The sequence below is a fragment of the Silurus meridionalis genome, chromosome 3 (assembly GCF_014805685.1).
Source record: "Silurus meridionalis isolate SWU-2019-XX chromosome 3, ASM1480568v1, whole genome shotgun sequence".
NCBI lineage: Eukaryota > Metazoa > Chordata > Actinopteri > Siluriformes > Siluridae > Silurus > Silurus meridionalis.
The window spans coordinates 21,088,108-21,115,756 of NC_060886.1; the positions used below are offsets into that span (position 1 = coordinate 21,088,108).

Below are 27,649 nucleotides of genomic sequence, written 5' to 3' on the forward strand. Positions count from 1 at the left end.
AGCCAAGCTTTCCACAAGTCATTTCGCTGCACACAACCATAATTACGTTAATACAGAAACCTGAGCAGACATGTGCACTGACAGCTGTTAAGAATAGCGTTTGCCCTGAAAACAAAAGTTCAAATCTTGCTCATTTCAGAGACACAATTCTTTTGAAATTCCATCAGCTTTTACTCTGGGGAAGAAATCCATATCCTCTCAAAACATTTTTTTAGGGATGTTTTTATTGGGATACTTTCACATGACACAAAAGGCTTTGTCTAAACACATTAGGCCTGTGTGTGTGTGTGTGTGTGTGTGTGTGTGTGTGTGTGTGTGTCACTAAGGAAGTCTTAAACAAGACAAAGGAAGAATATGACCTCAAAGCCTCATCTGTGTGAGCTACTACCAATATCTTTACGTTAGAGACATCTTTGAGAATTCAGGACTGTTCTCGCGTAAGACAGATATGTAGATGTAGACTGATTTGAATGCGGATTCATTCTGAAATGACACAAAAATACGATCGTGATAACGATTTGGCTGCCTCTGTCCGATTTGTGTCGGATTACATTTCGGCTTCAAAGTGGAAAAAGTACCTGAGGAGAATAGAAAGAACCAAGCCTTTTGACCAGACTACCCACGTCCCATGCCGTGTCTGTGCGCTGTACATCTCTGTCTTAGAGCCAGCTTTGTTGCCCTTTAACAAGAAAAGGCTTTTTGTCATGCTAATCCCCCCATCATGACTGACGGCCTGAAAATTGCTGCCATTTTCTGTCTCTAGTATGTTCCAAAAGGCCCTCAGTGAACTTGGCCCTCTCGCATTGACATACCTTCTGCTGCCTACAGAAAGTAAGCCATGTGTGAATTATGGTTCTACTGAGGGAAATTTGTCTGTGGGAGCAAAGCAAGCCATGGCAAAGTTGGAGACTGGATTTAAAAGGTGGGATTGTGCACAGAGTGTTTTTTTCTCCTGCTGCCGGTCTGGTCCCTGCATTTCACCTCAGGCTCACTTTTACACAGCAGCTGTTGGCTCAGTGTGAAAACTGCTCAGAAGTATTGAATCATAGCTCTTTTGTGCCTCAACTGTTTTCTAGAACGTTCTCTGTATCATGTGGCTTATACACATGTACGTTGGGAGCTTGCCAGGGCAGCCTTACAGATGTCCTTTTGTGTTTATGCAGCAATATATGGAGAGGCAAATGACAGGAAATGCAAATTTTGACATTTCCATATTTCAACTGGCAATGTATTATTATTTTTTTTTCTCCATTATCGGTCTCAACCTGTAGCCCAAGCTGATACTTGTTTTATTCTTGCTTTTGTAAGACAGTCATGGGAGTGTCGATTTCCACCCAAAGAGTTTCTCTTTGACTGACTTTCTTTCTCCCACCATTATATTTATTAACCACCATTCGTAACTTTCTTTTCAAGTATCCACTCGCGTACAAGCGTTATATCACAGCCCAGGCCTCTCCTCATGACCTGGGCATCAAAAGCAAGCCTAAATGCATGGCCTGCACATAAAGAGCTCATTGTCTCTCTAATAATCTGCTCTCAGCACAGTTCAACTGTAACTGCATTCAACTTTAGCACACTGTTCACTGAATCAGGGGGAAAATAGGATCAATTCTTTGCTGTTGCTGCACTGTGTGTATGGCTTGAAAGATTCTACACCAGGGCATGAAATCTTTTTTTTTTTTGGGGGGGGGGAGCAGAACAGAACAGAATTAAATGTCAAATTTAAGAGACATTTTGAAGAAAATATCAGGCTGCATTCCAGGATGCCAAATTCCTGCAATTCTTTTTCAACTATACTCTTCAATGCACAGCTTCAAATCCCAAATGTGGAATCACTATATGCGCTTACATCATATGCTATAAAAAAAAAGTACAAGTGTAAAAGTCATACTTTATTAGTGCGCTTTTATTGTTCTAAGAACCTCTATAGCTATAGCTCTTCCTTACCAGTTACAGTGGTACATTTCCCCAGTTTAAACATTTGAAATGTTTTCTGTGTTCAGCTCTAAATGAAATGGGTTTATGAGATTAGAAAATAAATGCATTCTGTTTAAATTAACATTTTGTACAGCGTCCCAATTTTCCTGGAATCGAGGTTGTAGATTTAAAAAAAAAGTTTTGTTGTATTGAAGCAAGAGTTAAACTGCATAACAGGAGTTTCCAGTTACTGGAAATTTCAGAACAACTGTACATATTAAAATTAGATTGCTTTATAATATTTATTAATGAAAAAGAAAATACTGAAGTAATTAACAGCATGTATAATATAAATTAGTTTATGGAAATGAATCAAAACTGAAATTCATGCAGATGCTTGAGGAGTTTCACATCCTGCTGTCCTAAATTAAAAGCAAATCTAACTGACTGTATTCCACGTGTACTCTTCACTTCTGTTTATATCTAGATCTGATCAGAACTTTATAGACCATTTCAGAAATCTGAAATCTTTCATTCCATTTGTAGTGTGCATGCTGGCTGTAGTTTAGGTGGAAAGGCTATCAAGGGCACGGAGCAGGGACAGAGGAGCACATTAGAAACCATGGCACAGCTGGAACACAAGTGACATCGATGTGTATGTGAGGGAGTGTGTGTGCGAGAGCGTGTATGTAACCCTGTCTCACGTCAGTCGTGGTCTTGGCAGTCCTAGCAGCCAGATGCTCCCCCTTGCTCTGTGCAGTGTGTGTGTCGCTGTGAAGTCGCCACAGCTGCTGAACAGAGCGGTGCTTGTGCGCTCGGCCAGGCAGCCACGCTGGAAATCTTAAAATCGTGGGAAGAAGGAAGTGATGTCTGGCGCTCGGCCTGGACTCTAAGAACGACTCGGGAGCGCAGAAGCTCAGCCATGCACTGCACACACAACGGAGGCAGTCACAGCACAGAAGCACTGAAAGACGAGCTCGCCGACACACACGCGTGCGCACACACGCACACGTAGGAGTCACAGCAGCGGCCACAGAGAAAACGTATTCGATATTTAACATCTTCGATCGGCTGTGTGTACAGAAACTGCGTTTGAACATTTAGTAGGGCAACTTCAAATTATAGGTTACGGAGCAAATAAACCTCAGTGGTTATGATTTTGTCATAACTAAGAATGAAAGAATGGGTTGGCGATGGAGGGACAAAAGTTTAAACGGTTTTTACATGGTGGTTAATGTGTGACAGGAAGTTGTAGCGTATTTATACAAGGGTTAGATGCGTCGTTGTTTTCTGCCTGTCGTATTGTAGCATCTTTTTTATTTTTGTAAGTGTGCGTTCCGCTCATGATAACATTAGTCTGCTAGTTTATAACATTTCCTGCCGATCAGAGGTGCCACAGAGGGGTGTGGTTTGTGCTCCTCTGTCCATCTTCTCCCACACTATCTATAGACCTAAAGTCCATGTTGTGGCATCAAACGATGTTTATCCCTAAATCCTAACCTCGTTGGCGCACTTAGATAACAAAATACCAAACTCCTGCAGTGTGAAAAAAATAAAAAAAGTTGTTTAGCCCTGCATTTCTAGTGTGGGCAAATAGAGGAAGTCAGCAAGGGCTTTGGTTTCTTTAGATTGGAAGTGTGCCAACCTATGCAAGGGATCCCACTGGGTCACAACCTTTACAAAACACACCTGCATTACTACCTAGATGGGACATTTCATTGAACAAGGCATTATTGTCACTACGCTCCGCACAAAACTACCACTGACATTCGCCATGCTTCGAATATTTGGGCTCTTTTAGTGCTTCATGAAGAACTAGTTTCTTATAGATTATGGAGATCAGTAAAAAAAAAAGAGGCTGATCAGTTGAAATAAAAAATAAGGTTGGTGTTCCTTTTGGAAGTTTTCATATTGTGGACATGTGGTTCTCACAAGATGAGTTCAGCAGAGAGTACACAGATACATGCACACAGGAAGAGAGTGAAGCAGCGCTATCAGACAGAGGACGTCCACGGGGAGTAAGACAGAGTGGTGGGGGAAAAAACAGAAATATGAGAATTAAGAAAACAGGAGTGCAGTGTAAAAAAAAAAGTAAAAATATGGGACAAGGTCACTGGCAGAGAAAAGTGTGTGTGAAAATTCGGAGAGGATTTAATAGTGAGTGATGAGAATAGCTGTAAAAAATGCTAATTGGCTCTGCATGAAAATGAAAAATGTTTATTGCGTCTAATTAAATGTTCCTTTAGGAAACACTGAATATGTTTGTGTTGATTATATTTTTGAAGTGATTAGCAGTTTGTGAACATCTCGTATCTCATAAAATATCTCAGCCATGAGGTGTCGGTTTCAGTTTTTTTTGCCGTTGAAAGCAAAAACGTTGGATTTAAAGTTCCAGAATGCATTGCATCTATATGCCACGATTGCGATGAGTTACATCCGAGTGTCGGCTCGAGTGTTTTTAGCACTCCATAAGAACGACGGTGATATAGTGTTAGCATCAAAGATGATGGTGCTTTGGAACCTGATCCTTTTGAGTAGGATGTACAAATAAAAGGGAGAGGGAGCTGAATGGCTTAAAGGACAAAAACTCTACAATATTTAGGGATGCACCGAAATAAAAATTCTTGGCCGAAACCGAAAACCGAAAAAGAGGAAAGCAAGGCCAAAAACGGAAAAAAACGAAACACCGAAAGAAATTATGGCAATTATTATTACCATTGCATTTATGGCTATGACTGTGTACTAACCTTACTAAAATCAAGACATTTCAATTGCATAAATTATTATTAAGGTTTCAAAGAATTAATCAATTACAAATTATTAAAATATTTATTTATAGCACATTGCAACAATGCACAGGATAAAATAAATTAATTTAGTCTTAAATGTTTAACTTTAATGCACTCATGTGTACATTAAATAATAATGTACAGACCCTCTGGCCTGCTGAAAGGTTGTACAATTAAATATGTTCTTTCATAAAAACAAAGTTCATTTAGAACAAGTGCAACTGCTTAAAGATACAACACAACAACATCACTGCGAAACTTCCTGCCTTTTCAAAAACGTCCACCACAGACGGAGTGCGCATGCTCGGGGTGGTTTTGCTTTTCTGTGCGTTTGCGGTACTCTGATATTCAGCATAGCGATCGGATGTTTGGATTTCAAATAAAACCCGACGTGGAGAAAGTTTTTGCAGACGAAATTTCGTCATTACATGTTTTGCAAATCACTATCCGTGGGTCTTTCTCAGATATACTGAAATACGTCCACACCGCAGACATGTTGTTTTAGACATGCACGTGCAGGCAGAGGTTTCTGTTTGCGTCATCACAACAAACTGTTTCGGCCGTGTTTTTTCGGTGATCAAAGTCTTTTCGGCCGAAAATTTTCGGTGGCCGAATATTCGGTGCATTCCTAACAATATTGTATTGCTCTCTTTAGGTAGAGTAGAATCCTTCTGGCACCTCCATCAACAGGTAAAAGAGAGAAGTTGTGCTCCATGAGTCTGTGTATCTCAGTATTTCATTCACATCCTAGCAATAAAGATTAATATGGATGTTTTTTTTTTGGTTTTTTTGCAGTAGCAGCAAATAATATTAGTTCACACGCTCCTCTCAGCCATGGGGTGTTGCAGTCAGCTGATCTATTAAGTTTGTTGGAGTATTGAGACACATCCGGGCTTGTCTCTGTGCTATTCACAAACAGATCTGGTTAAGGATGACAGGATGAGCCTCACTGCGTGTTTGTCATGATTTGCAACAAGCAAGGCCAAAGAAAAGTGTGTCAACATGTCTCGCTGATGAACGACTTTGCTGATCGGGTTCACTCTGCAAGGGTGTGCGTGTGTAGGAGATGAAGGCTATATTTTTATAAGGAACTCACTGTGTGGGAAATGTTCACACTTATGAACTTCTCAAGAAAGCGGTAGAAGAAAGGTAGGGGTGTGTGTATATGAGGCACTGTGGCTATTCTCCAGGACTGTTGGGTTTCAGGGCAGTATTAATACCCAAATGAAAAGGATTTTGACTTGTGCTGGTCTGAGCTTTGTTACAGCTGTTCAGCATGCTGCTGGGTCTGAATGTTGCTTCACTCGATTTACATGCACAACCACTGCTGCTGTAGAAAAAGGGACAGAAATTTACATGTTTCAAAAAGCTGCATAAATCTCAGGGTGAGAGAAGAAAACTGGAAGATACTTTATCTGAAGGGGATTTCATCATTTAGTAAACATAGTTAGAGTTTCCATTTGCTTTGGGGTTATGTTGTCATATCAATTAAGATCTCTGGATCTCTTAATTCTGTTCATGAGACAAAAGTAATACCAATGACATGAAATGAAAGCTGGTTATTCAGACTTTTTTATCTAGAACAGTGGTCCCCAACTCCCGGGCTGCAGACCGGCACTGGTCCATGGGTCAATTGGTACCGAGCCGCACGGAAAGAATACATAACTTATAATAAAGTCTGTTACACTTCCATTATTTCCATTTTATTTATTATCTTATTCTGAGCGATGTTTTCTTTTGGAAAATTACCGGATTCTCTCCGCCACATCTGTTTATGACTCACTCTTGATGCATGTCATGATGCCTCGGTCACATGTCTTACCTCCACCCTCTACCTTCTTAAAGGGGCTCCGGCATCTAACACATAATACATTACCGCTAAATTGAAACCCCCATGCTAACAAAATGTACAAAAAAACAACACAGTGGATTCACGTTAATTACTATATTTAAAAAATACCAGTTTTTATGCCGTATGTCGTATCATTTTATTTTGTTGTATTTATCCACCACACCTTAAAGGCCGGTCCGTGAAAATATTGTCCCACATTAATCCGGTCCGTGTCGCAAAAACGTTTGGGGACCACTGATCTAGAACACAGTGGTGTGTGTAATGCAGTCCCTGAAAAATAATGAGGTAATACAGCAGTATATTAATGTTTAATTAGCTGAAAAGTAAGAGTAGATATTCCTTGTATGTGGTTCCTGTGCCCACATAGGAATAGTTTGCTCTATCTTCTCTTATCTATGTGAAGAATGAATGTAGTGTTTAAGTGTGAAGTAGCTGAAGAGATGACGCTAGTTATCAATGGGATCTAGCATAACCGTACAGAGCAACTTCTTCTTCTTCTTCTTCTTCTTCTTCTTTCGGCTGCTCCCATTAGGGGTCGCCACAGCGGATCATCCGTCTCCACACCACCCTGTCCTCTACATCTGCCTCTTTTACACCAACTACCTGCATGTCTTCCCTCACCACATCCATGAACCTCCTTTTTGGCCTTCCTCTTTTCCTCCTACCTGGTGGCTCCATCCTCAGCATTCTTCTACCAATATAATTTATGTCCTTCCTCTGCACATGTCCAAACCATCTCAATCTCGCCTCCTCACCTTGTCACCAAAACATCCTACATGCGCTGTCCCTCTAATAAACTCATTTCTAATCTTATCCATCCTCGTCACTCCCAACGAAAACCTCAACATCTTTAGCTCTGCTACCTCCAGCTCCACCTCCTGTCTTTTACTCAATGCCACTGTCTCTAAACCATACAACATCGCAGGTCTCACCACAGTCCTATAAACTTTCCCTTTCAATTTTGCAGATACCCTACTATCACAAATCACTCCTGTCACTCTTCTCCACCCACTCCACCCTGCCTGCACTCTTTTCTTCACTTCTCTAACACACTCTCCATTACTTTGCACTGTTGAACCCAGGTACCTGAATTCCTCCACCTTCTGAAGCTCTTCTCCTGCAACCGCACCACTCCACTGCCCTCCCTCTCATTCACACACATGTACTCTGTCTTACTCCTACTGAGTTTCATTCCCCTTCTCTCCAGTGCATATCTCCACCTCTCCAGGCTCTTCTCAACCTGCTCCCTACTCTCACAACAAATCACAATATCATCCGCAAACATCATAGTCCAGGGAGACTCCTGTCTGACCTCGTCCGTCAACCTGTCCATCACCACTGCAAACAGGAAAGGGCTCAGGGCCGATCCTTGATGCAGTCCAACCTTCACTCTAAACCAGTCTGTCGTACCTACTGCACACTTCACTGCCGTCACACTGTCCTCATACATGTCCTGCACCACCCTTACATACTTCTCCGACACACCTGACTTCCTCATACAGTACCACAACTCCTCTCTTGGCACCCTGTCGACGCCTTCTAAATCCACAAATACACAATGCAATTCCTTCTGTCCTTCTCTATACTTCTCCATCAACATTCTCAAAGCAAATATGGCATCTGTGGTGCTCTTCCTCGGCATGAAACCATACTGTTGCTCACAGATGGTCACCTCTTCTCTCAGCCTGGCTTCCACTACTCTTTCCCATAACTTCATGGTGTGACTGATCAACTTAATACCCCTGTAGTTACTGCAGGTCTGCACATCTCCTATAACCGTACAGAGCAACAGCTGTCGGATTTTATAGTGGTGCCCTCTGTGCATGTCTCGATTTCTTTTCATTTTGAGGTAGATATGAGTGGTATGCGCGTCTCCTGTGGTGATTTTTTTTTTTTTTTTTTTCTGCGTGTCTGCATGGGCTTGTCAGGCCTGGTCGTTATCGGATTGCATGTATGGCGTGAGGCCATGCCGTGTTCACCCGGAGAGGGAGTGATACCAGGTGAACTGTGGGTGCATTACTGTCTAAAGCACACGGAACTGTGGCTTGGGGAGGGGGAAGACTAGAGCAAGACTAAAACTTTCCACGTCACGTTAGTGTACGCATCTGCGTGAGAGAAGAAGTATTGGCAATTATGTAGTTATGTACTTTGACTTGCTCCTTCTGCGCTATGATGCAAGAAATCACTGGAAGCTGCGTTTGAGGATGTGGCCTAAATGAAAATGTAAAGTCCCTCACTTCTGCAAGGCCAAGATGGTCTCGTGTTACTCTCAGCTGTGCACATAAACTACAACACACACACACACACACGAGCTTTGTTTAAAATCTGAGCCTTCTTTGTGGTTCAGATATACCGCAAAGAGTCGTTCCCATAAACTCTGTTCTGATTGGCCGCTGCAGGCAAGTGTGTGGTGCGTTACCGTCCTTGATGTTCTTCCTTTCGCACTGCAGGCAAATTGCTCTCATTCAGCGTGTTTTTGTGTGTGTCAGACGGCGTCACAGGTGTGTGCTCTGTTTAACGTTTGCTGTAATTATCCTGTGTAAAAAAAGGTTTAACTGTGTACGATCAGGGTCTATAGTGTGTTTAAATTATACGTTGGATGTTTGTGTGCGCGCATGCACGAGTGCGCTTGTACCGTGTCTGTGGGTGTCCGCGGCCGGTTCTACAGGCCCAGGCTGGTGTGACTTTTTACCCCAAACAATACTACATAGGAACACCGAGTTATGCCGTGCCCAGCCCTTTTTTTTGAAGATAAGCTGAATGTTCAGGTTGCTGTGAGAAGCTTGACGAAACTAGCGTAACTTCATCATCTAGCAAGCCAACCTGCAAATATAACAGCCTGTGATAACAATCAAACAAAAAAATAACTTCGCTCATACTTACTGATGCAATACTGTCCTAGATTGTTTCCATCCAAAGAACGTGAACTGAAGATTGTAGAACTTTGTCTCGAAATCGCAGTGAACCACGCTTCTACTATGACACCACCACACCTTTTTACTCTGTAACTTTACTTTACTCGAATACATTATTGATGGTCAGCAGACATTCCTGTTTCTTTGTATAGGTTTTACATTTTTCTCCCATTCTGTTCCAAGTTTTGCCAAATTCCTGCCTACCAGCATGCTTCTCCACAGCAACCATCGTCATGTGAAAGCTAATATGCTGCTTCTGAAACGCATAAAACCAGCCAGCACTACTACTACTTCTTTCAGCTGCTCCCATTAGTGGTCGCCACAGCGGATCATCTGTCTTCATACCCCCCTGTCCTCTACATCTGCCTCTTTCAAACCAACTACCTGCATGTCTTCCCTCACCACATCCATAAAACTTCTCCTTGTGCTTCCTCTTTTCCTCCTTATTGGCGGCTCTATCCTCAGCATTCTCTTACCGATATACCCCATGTCCCTCCTCTGCACATGTCTCCAAAATGTCTAACATGTGCAGTCCCTCTAATGAACTAATTTCTAATCCTGTCCATCCTCGTCACTTCAATTGAAAATCTCAACATCTTCAGCTCTATTACCTCCAGCTCCACCTCCTGTCTTTTACTCAATGCCACTGTCTCTAAACCAAACATCATCGCAGGTCTCACCACAGCCCTATAAACTTTACCTTTCACTCTTGCAGATACCCTTCTATCACTCCTGCCACTCTTCTCTACCCACTCCACCCTGCCTGCACTCTTTTTTTCACTTCTCCAACACACTCTCCATTACATTGCATTGTTGACCCCAGGTACCTCAACTCCTCCACCTTCTCTACCACTCCACTTTCCTCGCTCTCATTCTATCTTACTCCTAATGACTTTCATTCCCCTTCTCTCCAGCACGTACCTCTACCTCTTCAGGCTCATCTCCACCTGCTCCCTACTCTCACCACAAATCACAATATCATCCGCAATCATCATAGTCCACAGAGACTCCTGTCTGACCTTGTCTGTCAACCTGTCCATAATTACTGCAAACAGGAAAGGGCTCAGATCCGATCCTTGATGCAGTCCAACCTCCACCTTGAACCAGGCTGTCGTTCCTACTGCACACTTCACTGCTGTCACACTGTCCTCATACATGTCCTGCACCACCCTCACATACTTCTCTGACACACCTGACTTCCTCATACAATACCACAACTCCTCTCTCTGCACCCTGTCGTATGCTTTCACTAAATCCACAAACATACAATGCAACTTCTTCTGAACTTTATTATACTTCTACATCAACATACCTCCGCATCTCCTTGTACTCCCGCCTACTTTTCTCATCTCTCTGTCGATCCCAATTCTGTTTCGCCAACCTCTTTTTCCTTATGCCCTCCTGCACTTCCTCATTCCACCACCAGGTCTCTTTGTCTTCAGAGATCTCACCAAGTACCTTTCTAGCTGTCTCCTTTATCACTTCTGCAGTAGTTGCCCAATCATCCCGCACCTCTTCAGCACCACCGAGCCCCTGTCTGACCTCTTCTATGAATCTCACACTACAGTCTTCCTCCTTCAGTTTCCACCATCTTATTCTTTTTTCGGTCCTCACACTCCTCCTCTTCTTCACCTCCAAAGCCATTCTACAGACCACCATCCGATGCTGTCTAGCTACACTGTAACCTGCCAACACCTTAGTCTCCTTCTTTCACTCTTAAATATCATAAAACCAGCCAGCACATAACTTCTATATTCTCAGGCTATTCTGTGGTGTTACTGTTGTAACCCAGCCTCTCGGTTCAAGGGTTTTTGATTTAATCCCGAACTCAAGGAACTGTCTGTGTGGAATTTCATATGTTCTCCCTAGTGTTTTCTCTGGGTTTATTAGGGTCTACTTTCCCCCCCAAAAAATGCTGGTAGGTGCACTGGTGAGTTTACCGCTGTGTGTATATACACTTTGGTGTATATAAGAATTGTGTAGGTTTTACATATTTTTAGAGGACTTTGGTTGTGTGTGTTTTTGGTATCACTCCTGTTCAAGAACATGACTATGTGTAGGTTTTATGTGAAGGATGTGAAGGATTGACCTATGGAAATGGTCTTGAAACTGACACAGGGTGTTAAACATTTTTAAGGCAAAACTCTGAGGCATATTTGAGGAGCATGAACATGTGTGTGAACCTACAGAATGTGATTGCTCTTGTTCAGTGAACTAAGGCGGTTGCGTGCTGTTTTATGACAGTGTGTTACCCAAGCAGTTGATGTATCAGTGCGAGTTTATATACACAGCATTGAGATTGTGCAGATGTTGTCAAATTTGGAGAATATAAATGTTTGCTATGTTGTAAACTTGTGTTCCATATGTACTGATTTCTCTCTCTCTCTCTCTCTCTCTCTCTCTCTCTCTCTCTCTCTCTCTCTCTCACTCAGACCCCCGGTGCCTGGGCGGATGAAAACGAGGAGAAGAGGCGGAGTTCTCACCAGCGTTCAGCGTCCTGGGGCAGCACTGACCAGCTTAAAGAGGTCAGGATGCGTTCCTCCTCCCCCACTGTCTTGTATTCAGGACCAGGCCGGTGCTCTGTCTTGATCTCCCAGCATTCAGTGGGGTGCAGACGCACAGCATCGTGCTGGGAGGAGACCGTGTCAGGATTAGAATAGAGAAGGGTTCAGCGAGGCACAACCAGCACGGTGTCATCTAAAATTATAATAACGGCTCTCTTCCCATACGGATGTGTTCACAACTCTGCTCTTCCCCCATCACACCTTCTCCAGCCAGGGTTCCCGAACTAGCAAAATTTTCAATGGACTCCATTATGATGATAATATGGAATTGTTTTATAAACGTCATCTAACAGTCTGACAGTTTTGTTGCCAGATGTCTTTTTAAAAAAAACTTTTCACTACTACAACCCTGAATAACTAATACATGTCCAATATTTTTAGCCACCAAGTATTAAAATGAGGCATCTCACTTCACCTAAGAACTGCAAACTTTCTCACCAGCTCGGTGGGAATAATAATAATAATACACGATAGGAAGTAATACACAGCAATCCACATGACTTCACAAGTCTTGCAAAAACTGAAACATAAGAACTGTAGGTTTGGCATAATATTCGTAATAAATCAAACTAAATCAATCAATTTATAGCCAGTAAATTAATTATCAAATTATTTATATCAGTTATCAGTTTTTTCCTTCCTTATTTGGTCCGGTCTTTTTTTTTATTTTTTTTTACTGAAAATGACTCCTATTAAAACTATTTTCTCTGACTGGGATTACATTTGAACCCGTTCAGCTTACATGACCAAAATAATTCTAACAACCTTGGCAGTGCGTGGTAGTGAGCTACATGGATAGAACCTCATTAAAAAGATTTGAGGTAAAATCATGGATCCTCCGGTTATACATCAGAGGCTCCAGGGGGTCTGCGAGCCCCACATTGTGAACCACGCCCCTATAGGAGCTTTATAAACTGCTCGATCTATTCAGCCTTTCATTCTTGCTCTCTGCTGTTTTATTTCTCTTCTTCTTTTCTCTTCCTCTGTCTCTCCACCAAGAGTTCCTCCCTCCCCCTCTTGTCACAATGCTGATTAATTCCACATCCTGTGCAAGCGGTGGAATATCTGCCCGATGTACGACCTTGCCCCGCATTACGTTTCTTGACTGCTATACCCCGAGTGCACAGCTTCACATTCACATCCAGCTTCAATTGGGTTAATCATTCCCCTCTCAGTCACTGGGTCAGATGTGTTCTCACGCGCACACACACGCATGCATGCACATGCGCGCACACCCTGTAGTGAAACTCCAAACTATACAGCTTTTCTCTCTGACACAGCCGGCAGTTCTCCTCCTGACCCAGCGCTGGCCTGTTCTGCACTGCCACACGCGCACACACACACACATGCACACATGCACAAAGCCCACACAGATCTATTGAGGCCTGCTGTCCCGAGAATACGTCTTTGGGAGTTAGCGATTCTGCAGGCCATTGTGCTAAAGCTCAAAGAGATTACACGAATGTGTCATTAGCTTCTCCACTCCCTGCCATTACTCATTTATTGATTAAGTGAGCCAGGCACTTCATTTCAGCCAGATATCTGATTTCCGAACGTACACTGTCTCTTGCGCCTCAGTATGCATGCAAGAGGTTGTGTAGCAAGACACTGAGCAAGAGAGTGTGCATGTACTTTTGCTTTGCGTGGGACCAAGAGACTGGGGTTAAATAATTGTACGTTCACTTGTGTTTAAGCTGTTTTTTTTTGTTGTTGTTTTTTTGTGTGTGAGGTGCAGCGTAGTGACGGTGCTGAAGGTAATCTAAGAAGAATGCAGGGAGAGCGTGCTGGCTGCGTGGGGTCTCATGCCTTTCTCTGTGCTTTCTTTATTTTAGACTGCTCATGTGGAAGAACAGAACTCTCAATGCACAAACATGCGCCGTGTTTACGTGGCCTTACTTTGTCTGTTTCCTATGATTTCACCATCATGCATGGCTGTCTGAGAGATGGGAAACAGGAAGGACCCCCTCTGAAGGCTGAAGCCTTTTAAAAATAGTGGTTAGTGACAAGAATGCTAACAAAGTTCCTTTCTCTCTCAGATTGCTAAGTTGAGGCAGCAGCTCCAGCGCAGTAAGCACATCAGTCGGCACCATCGCGATAAAGAGCGCAAATCTCCTTTCAATGGCAACCATGCCGCCATTAACCAATCGCAGGTGAGCTTGCTCTCTCTCTCTCTCACTCACTCACTCACTCACTCACTCACTCACTCACACACACACACACACACACACACACACACACACACACACACACACACACACACACACCCCTTGTCTGATCTTGCAGGAGTTCTAAGCTGTTCGAGGTGGGATGTTTCTTTGTTGCTGTGTTTTCAGTTGCTACAGTGATCAAGCAAACCTCATTGTATTTTTGTCTCGTTTTCTCAACTCTGTCCTTCCCGTTCTCCATTTTCCCCTTCCTATTTTTTATTTTTTGTCCGTTTTACTCATTTTCTTGTTCACATTCTGCGTTTCTTACTTTGTCTTGTTCTCACACAGCACTAGGGTGAAGCAGCTGTGAATCTCTCTTGGTTTAGATGAAGTCCCATAAATCACTCCAGTGTTATGAAAGTTTTTGAAAGTACCGCATAAGAACAAATAGGTTTCAGAAAGCCATGAGGATGATGCGTTATGGGATATGACCACACTGTGATAAACTAAAGCTTGGTTTGGGCTTAGGATCCCCACTTCCCTACATACACACACGCACACAGTCTAAATGGATTGTTTATTAAAGCTGTATTCTTAATGAACGTCCCGAATGCATAACCGGCATGTTAATTGCTCCATCGCTTGTTGTAATAGACACCCCACACACGCACACACACGCACACACACACACACACACACACACACACACACACACACACACACACAGACTAAAAAAGTGTTGTAGAGAGTGAATGAGAGGGCAGGACAGCCGAGTGTGAGGTTTGATCTGCGCGAGTGTGTGTGTGTGTGTGTGTGTGTGTGTGTGTGTGTGTTGGAGCTTAATCAGCAAGGCCAGGTGCAAGCATGAAGGCTCTTGAGTGTGAAAGGCTTCTCTTCATGCGCAGGGAATTAGTGAATAAATTACGGCGATCACATTTGGGTCGGTCTTGCTCTCTTTTTTTTGTCTCTGTGTGTGTGTTTTGTGTTTGCTCATGAATTAGGCCTGCGTGTGGCAAACGTCCTGCACGCCTGCTCTGTACTGTACTATAGCTGCCAGCCGGTCAATTAAAGGCCGCCCTCTGTCCGGCTGTCCCTCTCCGTGGGTGTCGGGTGAGGGAGACAAGCTTGTTGTGTGGCTAAGTTTTTTTGTCTGAGTGCCTGTGGCAAACTAAAGCACCATCTGTCGCTCCACCGTATTGAGCTTGGCCCTACTGTACAGCGCTGATCTTTCTGATCTCCAAGAAACACAAATACCGAGCTCAGAATGCTCACGGGTCGAATTGGTTCTGCCGGGAACACGAGTGTGTCATTAGGGTGCAGTGCAGAGAGGACAGGAATGCTGCGTTGTTTTAGGAGAGGGCTTAGCTAGTTGTTTTTGGTTCGAACTTTCAAGGAAGTTTTTACAGGAGCTGCCTGGGTGAGAAAACACATGGAAAGATGGAGGTTTCAGTTTTTAAAAAAAGCGTGTCGAACAATGCGGTAATTTGGTCACAAAACATACAAATTCGATGCATTAATTATTCTCTGCAGCCAGTACTTTTTATTTGCCATCGCTGCCAGATATTTATACTGGGAGATTTTTTTTTTCTTTTTCTTTTCATGGAGACTTTATGGTTTCAATGAGGTTTATTTGCTTGGGGGTTCCTTGTCTAAAACTACTCTGCTTCACATTAGGCCTAATGGGAAGCAGGTGAGTGCGAGCTGGCTGTATAACCATGCTAATTCTACCAGACCAGAGTTTATTTGGACCAGAGGGACACAGGGGCTCTAATTCAGTGTCTAGCTGAGCTATAAATGAGTATGTATTCGGGTATGTTTTGGCCGAGCTGCATTCGTATGGGATTGCGGTAGCAAAAAAAAAAAAAAACACTATATTGTGACAAGTTTTAATTTTTTATTTTTTATTTTACATAGTAGTAGTGCCATATTAGAAAGTGAGTTCAGAATGTTTACATGCTGAGGTTCAAAAAGTAAGAAAACTTGGACTGGTTCACAGAGTTCATTTAACATTGTTAACATTATTCTTGGATTCAAGTGAAGACTTTTTGTTTGTTTTGTTTTGTTTTGTAACTTGACTCACCAGATACCACCTGAATTAATTCCCACTGCTCTTAACTCATTTCAATAGATGGCCCTAAATAATGTTTCTTCATGAAAACAAACAAAAAAACAAAACATTTACAGCGTACTATAATTAATGAAGTGGACAAAATGCCCTCTCGTGCTGCATGATCTTATACAGGGTATCAGTTCTAGGATTCATTGGATTGAATATGCACGTGGGAAGAATTGGATTTCTCAAATGCTGATTTTGGACCTGGATTTAGCTCTTTTGTATACACAGTATAGAGATTGACATGGAGCGTTCCACACTATAATAATGCATAGCTCAGCTGGCTTGTTCAAACCTCTGTTTGTTTATTAAACTCTGACCCAAACAGCTGCACCTGCCCTAATCAGAATCAGAGGAGTTACCCACTCTTTGTCACCCTTCCCTTTTTTTTTTTTTATATATTTTTTATATATTTTTTTAATGAGTTGTTTTATACTTGGAAGCGGAGGTGCAGCCACAAAGGACACACAGCGTGACCCTGTTTGAGGTGTAGGGGGGTGCAACATGGGTGCATGTGTGTGCGTGCTGGTGCTGGGGGCAGGGTTAATTGTAAAAGGTGACAGAGGAGCAGAAGCCCTGTCTTGTTAAAGGTGTGTATATTAGAACTCTTTTAGTTAAATCGGCGTATCAGCATAAATGAGCTTGACGCTGAAGTACTGTGCAAAGGTGTGTGTAAGTGCTGATCATTTCAAGGGTTTTAAATCCAAACACATGCTTTGATTTCTTTTGAAGCCAACATAACTGCATGGTAGACTACAGGCTTTGAACACATACCCAAAACTTCTTTTTTTTTTTTTCCCCCCCTATTCACCCTTAATCGTGTATTTTGTTGCTTAGTTGTTGTGTAAAAAAAAAAAAAATAAATCTAATGCAATGTCTTTCCATGCACATAAGAACATTTCTGAGCATAGTTGGAGCAAAGCAAATGATTTCCTGTTTCTGACTCGAACTCCACAGCACCCACTAGTGTCTGATACAAGGAATCCACAGGCCATAGCAGTGCTGCTCTTGGCACACACGAAGGGGAAGGGGGAGGATGATAAAGAGCTCTGCAGCGTTCTGCTCAAGTTTGAGCCGATTGCAGAGCGAGGAATGAATTCCACTCTATCAGTGCCCCTCTTCTGTGGTTAGCTTGTGGTTTCACATGTGTTTTTCTTGGATTGCTGCATTCACGAGGAAGAGTGGGTCGTTTGATGGCTGGTGATTTGTTTCAGCATTTTATTCAGATAGCAGGCCACAACACAGGGAACAGACCCGAATTCAGTTTAAACTATGCTAAACTGTTGCTTGGAATGCATGGGTGGTTTTGTAGTCAGGCTTATGAATGTGTAGCAAGTCTCGGGAGGAAGAGAGAGGAAGTGTGTGTGTGTGCGCCGTGTGTGATAGTACCTTTCGAATTCTTAAGGTTGTCCATAGTTCAGCTCTGGTAAACAGCCATGGCCTCGTGAATCTCCTGCTTTATTTAATAATGCCACGACGAGTAAAATGAGGCTGCGCGTGAATGTGCCTGTGGCAGCTATCAGAGCCAAGGGATGGTTCAAAGGGATTCTTCTATCTGACCTCCACTGTTAAAGGCAGGCTGTAGTAACCAGAACAAACCCTGAGAAGAAAGACCACTCGCTTACTGCCAGTAAAAGCCTCACAATGACCTGAATAAGCCCACTTTGCCATTTGGGGCATTTACACTTTGCGTCAGTCTCGTGATGATTTATGCAGATTATGCAATTATTTCTTAACATTGGGCATTTAATTGCTATGCAATATCAGCTTAGAACCATGTACAAGACTTTTTCAATGTTAATCTCTCTTTATAATGTGTAGCATATGACCAATTACCACAGTCAAGAATTCCAACATTTTGCTGTACTGAGAAAAGAAGGAAAAAAAAAGGTTCAGTTGAAATCTCTCTAATAATGCAACCCAAGGGCAGGCTCTATCAATAATCGTTTAAAAAATGAGCAATGTGAACATAAAACTTGGTTACATACCGACAATAAAGTGCTAGATGGAGATGTGAGAACGTTAGAGTTTTGTCCAACATTAGAGCAGTACTGTAAAAGTAATTCTGGTTATTTATTGCCTCTCTGGAAGGTTTTGCGGCGTCCATGGGCCATCACACCCACACATCGACATCGGTAACACGTAACCACAAATTCCTCCTTTTGAAAGTGTCTTAAAACGCGCCATCTCAGGAAGAATGAACGATACAGATTTAGAGCTGAATTTACAAATAGCCTTGACTGAAGAATGCTAGGAAGCTTTTTAGAGTAATGACTTTCTCGGTGAGTTTTGAGTAAACAGGTTTTCCTTCTTGTCAAAAGTACAGGAAACGTGTTAAAATTCATGCGTGTTGTAATCGTGCGTACGCTGCAGACGCTGGAGATGGGGGCGAAGTTAATTTCTAACTTGCTGGAGTATTTGTTTAGCATGGCAATTATGCTTTAAGTACTGTAGAAATCAGGATTTTACCAGGAAGGACAATACAGATTTTGTCTGTGCAACTATAGGAGTCGTTTACATATTATTACAGTTCTAGCTAGCGGTTATTACATATACCCTGCTCATGTGGTGGACAGAAGCTGAAATAATTGCAGTGTTTATATTCAAGTTTAAGTCTCTGCAGTCTACCGATTTATATCCCTCTATGAGACTCCAGAAACCAGGAGCCACCGAGGCAGAACGGCTATTTAGGAGCAAAACGGAGCATTAACCTCAGCGTTTTCATACCCCTCAGCCTCTGACCTCTCACAGTATACAAACAGCAGAACACAACTCCCCCATGCGGTTCAGCCGCACACCTCAGAGCTCAGTAGCTGCGGTGCGCTGTCTACAGTGTAGTGCCTGGTGTCCAGTGCCCTTTGCTATAATAATCACAAAGCGCTGGCCTTTCTGACTTTCAGCCACGGACCATCCTGATCAGATCAATGGCTTATGGTGTGGGAACGACCCTAAAGGCCACAGGCACTTTGTCTCATCCTGCACGCTATTAAAGGCCCTGACGCTTCAGACCAGCGGCCGTGCCCATGTCCCAGGACAACTCGCCACTGGAAATTTGACACGTAAACAAATATTTGTCTCCTAGTGAGCTGTTGCTAGGAAGTTGCCAGGAGCTGGACAGCATCACTTAACCAGCTTATTGTTTTCGGCTGACCTCAGAGGTCAGGGTTTGGCACAGTGTGTGCCTGTTGGTTTTAAACAGGTCCCTTGTTGCAATTTAAAGGACAGGAAATGAAAACGAATGTATTCTGCGAGCGTTAAAATTGAAATACATGATGTCTTATTTATGTAAATACACAGTCACACTGAGGTCCTAGAGGTCCCAAAGGGGAGAAAAGTTGTGCCACACTGGGTGTGATGTGGTGTGGGGAGTTTAAAGAGGGCCTGGATGTATAGAGATGTTAATGAGGGTTCAGGGTGCACGCTGATCCTCCATGCTTAAAGAGACTGTCACGATGGGGCCACACAGCTCAGCCACATCCTCCTAATGCACCCACATTGTTCCCTTCACCCCTCAGCCAAAGGGGGAGTGAGCAGGAGAGCGAGAGGTGGATGATTTCTGGGACAGGCAGAACTTGAAGGGGGAGGATGAAATGGAGAGAGGGTGTGGAATGTGGGAATGGTAGAACTGGAGAGAGGAGAGGAACTCAATGGAGGGAGGGAGCTGAGAGAGCGAGGTAATCACAGAGCATGAGCTGAGCACTGCACAGAGCAGAGGGGGTGGAAGCACAGAAAACTGGAGGAAGACGAGAGAGTCCTGCTCTTAAGATGACCGGAAGTCGGCTCTCGGAAAAGGTGACGCTTTTCATTTTTGCCATCTGATTCAGACCGAGTCATTAAAGCCCAGCATGTACACGTTTAACGTGCGGTCTGTCTCTATATGTCTGAATATCTGTGGCTCATCAAATCAGAGACAAGAACGAGAATTCTTTTAGGGAGACATCGTTATATAACTCTGCAGAGAAAACACTACTTCATGCTGCAATGATATCCTGCAGTATGTGTGTTTGTGCAGGTTCCGTATGCTGTCACCTACACACACACACTGTTAGCATCTGTTAATTATGCAGATTGGTTTGTGGACTGTAAATGTACAATTGTGCATCTGCTACGTCTTGTGTACAGGTTTTCCTTTCATTCTTTATTTGCTTACCATGTTGCTGGTCTCCCTCAGAGAGGACATCACACACACACACACACACACACACACACACACACACACACACACACACACACACACACACAAACACCACTTGTGTACTCGCACACACATAGACATATCAATGTGTTTTCGCACAAACACGTTTTTCTGCTTTCTCTTCACAACGCATCATGGCTCTGCTCTGCATTTGTGTTTTGCAGGCTCCCATTCCAAAGAGCATCCTGATCCCCATCCCCATCTCCAAATCCTCCGTCTCACGCTTCCGCAACAGTGTCGAGGGTCTCAACCAGGAGATCGAGCGCCTAATTATCCGAGACTCAGGAGACAAAGACGAACAGTTTATTGTGAGTGGCAATCACTGTTGTGTCACATAGACACTGTGTGTATAAATGGGTTGGACGTACTCATGCTGTATAGATACAGACCAGGCCCCTACAATAGAACATGCGCACTGCAATTAAAAAAAAAAAATACTTCAACTTTATTTTCTGGTGCCTGAGAGTCCAATTGCAATAAAGCATTGTGCAGCATTGCCAACCTTCCCCCCTTTCTAACAAGCACAATCCACTTAAGGTGTTGAAACTTTATGGCTTGTGAGTTGCCTAAGCACCTTTATTTGCATTAGGGAGGGGGTTGGAGCTAATTTCTGGGCCAGAAATATTTTAACAAAACACCTGAAGTGAATAAGCCAACCTGGACCATTGCATGACAATATTCTCATTTACAGCTTTGGGGCATTTTTGACATGATATAAATAACTGTTTGAAACATTTTAATAAGTTTAAACAAATGACATCTTTAACTGCAGCACCACTGCTGGAGTGAGACATGTCATTGTGTATCTCATTCCCCACTCTGCAGCCTCAGGATGCCCCTGATGGGCACCGTGCACCTCCTCCACTGTGCCAGCGCAGCGCCAGCTCCCGCAGCATCGACACACAGACGCCTTCAGGCATCACTGTGGGCAACAGCCATAGCAACAGCAGCAGCCGATCCCAGTCTGTCTCGCCCGCCTTCCTGAGTGTGCCCAATGACCCTTGCAGTGACAGCCCCTCTCCCAATGAGGAACCACTCAGTGATTGTCATGATAAAGGTACCCCCCACACACACATCACACATAGTGATGCTCATATGCAGGGTTCACTACAATACAGCACAAGAAATCAGGCTTAATTTTAGCTCTTTAATTACAGGAACAACTAGTTCCTGCTTTAGAATAGGTTGGGTTTTTTTTGTGGATCTGAAACTATTAAGCTGGAGCTTGACATAAATATCGTTGCCCTGTCAAACACAAACTTCACAGAATATATATATTTTTAAAGCTTTAAAATCTATATTACTGTTATAAGTGCTTCACTTTGCTCAGCAATACCAACCAATTTAGTTTTTTTGTTAGATGCGGTGATCATTTTAGCGAAATGAAGCTATACAGTGGATTGCAAAAGTATTTCCACAATTTGTCACGTTATAACTACAAACTTAAATGTCTCCCATCTAGAGAGTTTTTGCCTATTATTCTTTGCAAAACAGCTCGAGTTGAATCAGATTGGATGGAGAACGTCTGTGAATAGCAATTTTCAAGTATTGCCAAAGTTTCTCAATGAGATTTAATCCTGGACTTTAACAGGGCCATTCTAACACATGAACATGCTTTGATCTGATCCATTCCATTGTAGCTCTGGCTGTATGTTTAGGGTCGTTGTTTTACTGGAAGGTGGACCTCTGCCCCAGCCTCAAGTCTTTTGCTGCCTCTAATGGGTTTTCTTCCAGGATTGCCCTGTATTTACCTTTATCCATCTTCCCATCATCTCTGACCAGCTTTCCTGTCCCTGCTGAAGAATAGCATCCCCACAGCATGATGCTGCCACCACCATGTTTCACGATGGGGATGGTGTGGACAGGCTGATGTGCAGTGTTAGGTTTCCGCCAAACATAGCGTTTTGCTTTAAACTTCTCCACAACTTTATCCCTGACCTGTCTGGTGTGTTCTTTAGTCTTCATGATGCAGTTTGCTCACTAATGTTCTCTAACAAACCTCAGAGGCCTTTTACAGAAAAGCTGTAATTATACCAGGATTTAAGTACACACATGTAGACTTTAATTACTAATTAAGTGACTTCTGAAGGCAGTTGATTGCACTGGATTTTATTTAGGGGTATCAGAGTAAAGGGGGCTGAATACATATGCATGCCACACTTTTCAGATTTTTATTTGTAAAAAAAAATCTTTAACACCCTGTATCATTTTCCTTTGTGTTGGTCTATTACATAAAATCCCTATAAAATACGTTCAAGTTTGTGGTTGTAACGTGACAAAATGTGGAAATATTCCGGGTATAAATACATTTGCAATGCACTGTATTTATGACGATAGAAGTGCAAAACATGTTTTCTTCTTATAAAGTTTTGAAGCAGTTATCCATGTTTTAACTAAGATTAATGTGTGTTCTGTTAACAGATTTGACACCTGGATCTCCTCTGCTCAAGTACGCGTCTTCTCCCAAGCCCAACAACAGCTACATGTTCAAACGTGAGCCTCCGGAGGGCTGCGAGCGTGTCAAGGTCTTCACCGAGGAAACACAGTCAGTACTCCTGATACCCTCACGATCATCTCTTTCCCACGTTTGTTTTTGGTTCGCTCCGCATCTGTCGGTCCTTGAAGTAACGACTCTGTAGAGCCTTGATAGAGCCCTCGGTGCTGACTCAGTGTTTTTGACTGATTCTCACTGTCTTCTCTCTGTTCTCTCTTTGTGTGCCTCTCAGGGCCAAACCTCCGCGTGAGATCCCGCAGTTCTTGTGCCCAGACAGAAACAAGGTCAACTTCATCCCTAACAGCGGCTCAGCGTTTTGTCTGGTCAGCATTCTCAAACCACATAGTCTGATGAGCGTCCCCACTGAGGCCGAACAGAGAGTGTCCCGCGGCACGAGCACCGTGTCCCAGTAACCTTCCTCCTCTCTCTCCTCTTTCTACCCTTCATCCTGCCTCATGTATGAGACACAGTGAGCTTGATATGCAATCAATCAACCAATCAAGTTTCCTGGCAAACTAAGCACACATTAGAAATCAAACTAAAATGAAGTCAAACAATAAAAGAAAAGAAAACGTAGGTCTCTATTTTGGTAACACTGCTTATATTTGATAAGATAAAGACATTTGCTATGCAGCTTTTTAGGTCAGTACTTGTACTACTTAAGGACCAGGAGGACATTCTTTTGTGAGGGTTTGTGATAAGCATAGATATATTTTTTATTGTTCATCTACCTTTGATAGAAATGAGTGAATGGAGATGTGTGGATATTTTGTATCTCTCAACGGACGGACACACACACACGCACACGCACACAAAGAGAGCATCTGCTCACGTTCATCATTCTTCCTTCACTCTGAGTGCGAGAGCTCGTGAGACTGAGAAAATGTAACGTTTTCTAATAGCTTGCAGTGTATCTCTTTTAGAGAACTGGATATTTCATAGATTTCGAACAGTGCATCATTTAATACAAATGATATCTGAATTATTTTTGGATGATCGGACAAGACCATGAGACCTGGTGTGTAAAAGCTGGGTTTATGAAGGCCTCTGTCTTAGTGAGTGTTTTTTTTTTTTTTGGCCTGTGCCCTTCTGTGTGTTTGGACCATGAGGCGGATAGCAGGAGAGACTAATATCAGACAGGCTGAACCCTGCTGGCCTTTTACACCCCTCCCGTCTTCCCCTTCATGGTTTGTGAGAGGCACAGAAAGTGCAGAAAAGAAAAGAAAAGAGCGAGTGAGTTCTGCGCTTCACGTGCGACGCTCTCCGAGTCGGCGTTGAAGACTGGCAGGTGACAGCAGCACAAGAGCTCAACAAAACGGCATGCTTTTGTTCGTGTGGCCGTAGAGCGCATTTCAAATGAATTTGGGTCCAAACGCTGAACTTCAAACACATCAGGGAACAAAGAGTGTGTGAGAGAGAGAAAGCACTAGAGAAAAGAAGAGAGAGATGCAGTGATGAAGGCATGATGAATTAAGTGTGCGTGCATATGCGAGTGAGTGTGTTCTCTCTTCTCTCACTCGCCCACTGATAAGGCCGAAACTGTTGAACCGAAGGCGCTGTGACACTGAGAGAGCAAATCTGGAATATGAAATTGCATCACAAGGATAATTTAATGTCACAGGACTTTGATTTCAACTGTATTTCGTTAGCAGTTATGATCAGACTGCGATTAAACTGTATAGGATTTTCGATGTCAATTTACAATGAGTTTTAATAATATAGTCCAAAATGCTTTGTGTGTGATCAGAAAATCTGCATTTATATCCAGGATGCTTTGTGCAGATCATGTTAACATAAAAATAAAAATGCACTATAATGTCATCACGTTTAAGAAGGTAACAGTACCTTCAGTGCACAGTTCACACTTCTGCATGTGATCTACCAGCTTTGAGTTTTCAGGTCTCTCAGAGATGATGGAAAAACAAAACCAATTCCAAAAACTTGTAAAATTATAATAATTTCCTGTCACTCCCTGCTTTTTGGTCAAGTCTCTTTTCCTCAGTGTCACAGAGCTGACTGTAATAATTAACACTGCTTGCCAAGTGTCTCATTCATGTTCTCATATATGCTGTAGGCATTTTATTTTGTATTGTGGTTTATGTTGTAATAAGCAACTCATGGCTGAAAGGCAATAAGAACGGGCTGTTAGGATCACTCTGTAATCCTGTCCAAAGAAAATGGCTGCTGTTGAAGTCAGGAGGAAGAGTGAAGAACAATTCCAAGACCGTTTACTATTCCGCAGTATCAGTAAACTAGAAAAGAACGAAAAAAAATCATCAGGCTCAAACCTGTGTAATGTTCTAACGAAGACCAAAGCCGTGGAGTGCCTGCTTCAGTACGTCGCACTAGTGGCTTGGTTTCCGACCTTCGCTCATTCCCTTGTTTGTTGGGTTTGGGCTTAAGATTTTGGGTGGAGCCCAACACATTTCTGTAGTATTGGGGTCCGTTTTTTTGTTTGTTTCTGTTTTGTTTGCAACTGTTAAGGTATTATTTTGTGCTTTAAATAAAATAATGAACTTGAAAAAGAAAAAAAAAGTCGCACTTTTTGCCAGTGTTGCAGATCAATTAGGTTCCTTGTGGCTTATAGCTTTGAACACCATTTCTAACAATTTCAAGGTCTTAATCATCTGAAATCAGCTGATGGTTATCACTGTAGGTCTGTACTCAGGAATGTACGAACATTAAGCTCTTCCCAACAACAACAAAATATTAACAGTTCTCTGTTTTTGGAAAATTTGATGATTTATCTGCTTAGTATACGTGCCTATATTTAAGTAGAGAGTATGCTCAGTGTAGAGACAATTTTAATGCATTTTTATAAGAATGGTGGCCTTCCTTTTCTCTTCTGAATTAGTGGATTTTGTTAGCTTGAAAGAATGTGGAGAATGAAAGTGTCCTACATGACCGAGTCACATTTACACGCTCGTACAACGTTTTGAGGAAAGTAGACAAGATGATCAGATTAGACTCGTGTTTTAGAGAGTTCTTTTCAGGTTGCACATTTAGGTCTGCTCAGACACGGCTTAAACACTGCTGTTGTAGGCCTCTGATCTCTTACTGTGTGTGAGATGTCTGTTCTGTTCTTTTTTTTTTTTTTTTTCTTCTTTCATTTTATTCCCATACAGTTCATGTACTCCATAATGTTCCTCTGGCTGTATGTAATTCAAAAACGGAAAAAGAAAATAATAAAGTTGCAGCTGCTCCAAATACAAAATAAGAGGTGGTGGTGTTTTTTCTTTTTTTCTTTTTTTTCTTGTTACTGGTTGATGTCCAGCTGGGTGGAGATTAATGTGTTTTTCAATGACCAGAAAATAATCTTGGCTTTATTAAATGATATGAAACATGATTACATGTCAAATGTGCTCATCTGAAAAAGTCCAAAAACATTCCAAGAATGTTGAACAGGATCATTAGAGATGTAGCTGTGACCCTGAAATGTGTAGAAATCTCAAGTCATGTAAGCCTGTTTCTTTTGGCACGCAGCTTTATAAAGACAAACATAAGCCTTCCAGCATGTTTCCAAAAGAACTCATACCCGCCACCTAGTGGAACAACAGAGCAGGTCTCGTAGGACAAGGAAAAATCCTGACACATTTCCATTTGCGCCATTTAGCAGACGCCCTTGTCCAGAGCTACGTACAAGAGTGTGCTTATAAATGTTGGCACATGAATGTTTATAACTCAGAAGTGTACAAGATGAAAGTCTGAGTTGGCTTTATAAAAAATAAAAGTTTTATCAACATGGTCTATTTTGCACAATTTCATTTAACTACCAGCCAATCGAGGTGCCAGTAGGAATTCACCTTTGCTTCATCTGTAGAGATTGATGCAGCAGTGATTTAGTCCTTGAGCTGCCAAATTTTCCAAGTCATTGTTTACTTTCTCCATCACATCTGTGCTGGATTTGTCATCATTTTTTGACTGTACAAAACATTAAATGCACTGCATCTCTCTGTGTATATTGCTGTGTGTGTGTGTGTGTGTGTGTGTGTGTGTGTGTGTGTGTGTGTGTGTGTATATATGCAACTATTTTTACCAAAATTAACCAGCTCACATTTCAGCAACCATTTTAGAATATCTTTTCAAGGGAAAATATTATAGAAATGAATCTTTAGATTTTAGAGTAGTCAATGTGTAGCTTGTATAGCAGTACAGATTTATTGTCCTCTGGCAATAACAACATACAGCCATTATTGTCAAAATAACTGGCAACAAATGTGAGTTAATATTTTGTATGTGCACCATTATCTCGCACTCGTCTTAATCCTCCTGGGCATGAAATTCACCAGAGCTGCACAGGTTGTTCAGGTGTGTGTTTGGGGTCGTTTTCATGTTCAAAATCTGCCGTTTGGCCGAGTTTTTGAAGGTAGTGCGTCATGTTCTACTTCAGAATGTCACAGTAAATGTTGTACCCACAGTACCAGCAGCACTCATGCAGCCCCAGACCATGATGCTACCACCACCATGCTTAACTGTAGGCAAGGCACAATTGTCTTGGTGCTTCTCACCAGGGCATCACCACACATGTTGGACCCAATCTGAGCCAAACAAGTTTATCTTAGACTCATCAAACCACAGGACACGGTTCCATAATTTATGCTCTTGGACAGTTTGTCTTCAAAAACGTTACACAACGTACAGCTTTTATCACTTAAGGACAGTA

General features: G+C 42.5%; 1 protein-coding gene across 1 annotated transcript in view; it reads left to right on the forward strand.

Annotated features, from left to right (window-relative positions):
• The window catches only part of fam117bb (family with sequence similarity 117 member Bb), a 33,631-nt gene extending 10,069 nt beyond the window's left edge, over nt 1-23,562 (forward strand). The window contains exons 3-8 of the mRNA XM_046845108.1: nt 11,906-11,998; nt 14,074-14,187; nt 20,657-20,800; nt 21,318-21,549; nt 22,914-23,037; nt 23,219-23,562. Coding sequence (XP_046701064.1) covers nt 11,906-11,998; nt 14,074-14,187; nt 20,657-20,800; nt 21,318-21,549; nt 22,914-23,037; nt 23,219-23,399 — 888 coding nt within the window. The 3' untranslated portion in view covers nt 23,400-23,562. The remainder of the gene's footprint in view (nt 1-11,905; nt 11,999-14,073; nt 14,188-20,656; nt 20,801-21,317; nt 21,550-22,913; nt 23,038-23,218) is intronic.
• Nucleotides 23,563-27,649: the final 4,087 nt, after the last annotated feature.